Raw genomic sequence first — 906 nt, 5'->3', positions numbered from 1 at the left:
GGGGGGGGGGGGGGATTTTCTTAAGAAAGATAGAAGAAAAAAACAGAATGACATAATACTTTTCAACACCTAAGTCCAAACTACGGAGATACAATTTCTGAAAAGGTGTAGCATGACTCTAAAAGATTAACAGTGAAAAGGATGTGGGAGAAACAGAGAAAGTGTGGGATTATACTGAGGGATAGAGGGAAAGAGAAGGAGAGATAGGGTAGATGGGAGAGGATGAGGGAAAGAAGGAAAAGAAAGAGGGAAGGTGATGTGAGAATGAGAAGGAAGGAGAGAAAGTGGGACACAGAGAGAGGGGGAAGAGTAAGTGTAATGGTAAATAGAATGGGAAGAGGATGAGCTGGGAAGAAAGTAAGGGAGAAAGTGAGATAGAGAAGAAAGAGGAACTGTGAGAGAAGAAAGAAGAAATAGAGGAAGAGGAGGAAGAGTGGAAGTGGGGGAAAGAGAAAGACAAGGGACAGAAAAAGGAAGCAGAAACAAAAGGGATGAAATTTTCTTTTCTCTTAACAATAATGTATAAAAAGGTTATTAAAACAGTTGTAACTAGTATCAAGATTCTTATAGGAAATGCTGCATACAAATAAATATACAAGTTATCATGTATATTAACAAGCTTATCAAAATTTCCACATATAACATTTGATAAGTTCAAAAGTTCCTTTCCTACTAAGCTCTTTAAACAGTTTATACTTTCAAAAAAAAATATTCAAAAACAACCAAAATGGACACTGCCATCAAAAGCAGAGGTATATGAAAATTCAAATGGACAAACTTGTACTAACATGGGTTTGCGTTTTAACCCTGTGCTTCTCTTGCAGCTTTCCTCTCATAATATCTCTGCAGTGCGAAGTCAAACTTCTCCCCAACAGTTCGTTTCTCAAAGAGTTTACGAATCCTGTC

General features: G+C 37.3%; 1 protein-coding gene across 1 annotated transcript in view; it reads right to left on the bottom strand.

The window, feature by feature from the left end:
* Positions 1-546: 546 nt before the first annotated feature.
* LOC119590665 (nuclear speckle splicing regulatory protein 1-like) overlaps positions 547-906 on the bottom strand; it is a gene marked incomplete in the record, with an annotated part of 9,885 nt that continues 9,525 nt past the window's right edge. The window contains 1 exon segment of the mRNA XM_037939345.1: positions 547-906. Coding sequence (XP_037795273.1) covers positions 802-906 — 105 coding nt within the window.

The sequence above is a fragment of the Penaeus monodon genome, chromosome 27 (genome assembly GCF_015228065.2).
Source record: "Penaeus monodon isolate SGIC_2016 chromosome 27, NSTDA_Pmon_1, whole genome shotgun sequence".
Taxonomy (NCBI): domain Eukaryota; kingdom Metazoa; phylum Arthropoda; class Malacostraca; order Decapoda; family Penaeidae; genus Penaeus; species Penaeus monodon.
The sequence above is the reverse complement of the archived record's forward strand: the minus strand, read 5'-3'. Positions and strand labels throughout refer to the sequence as shown.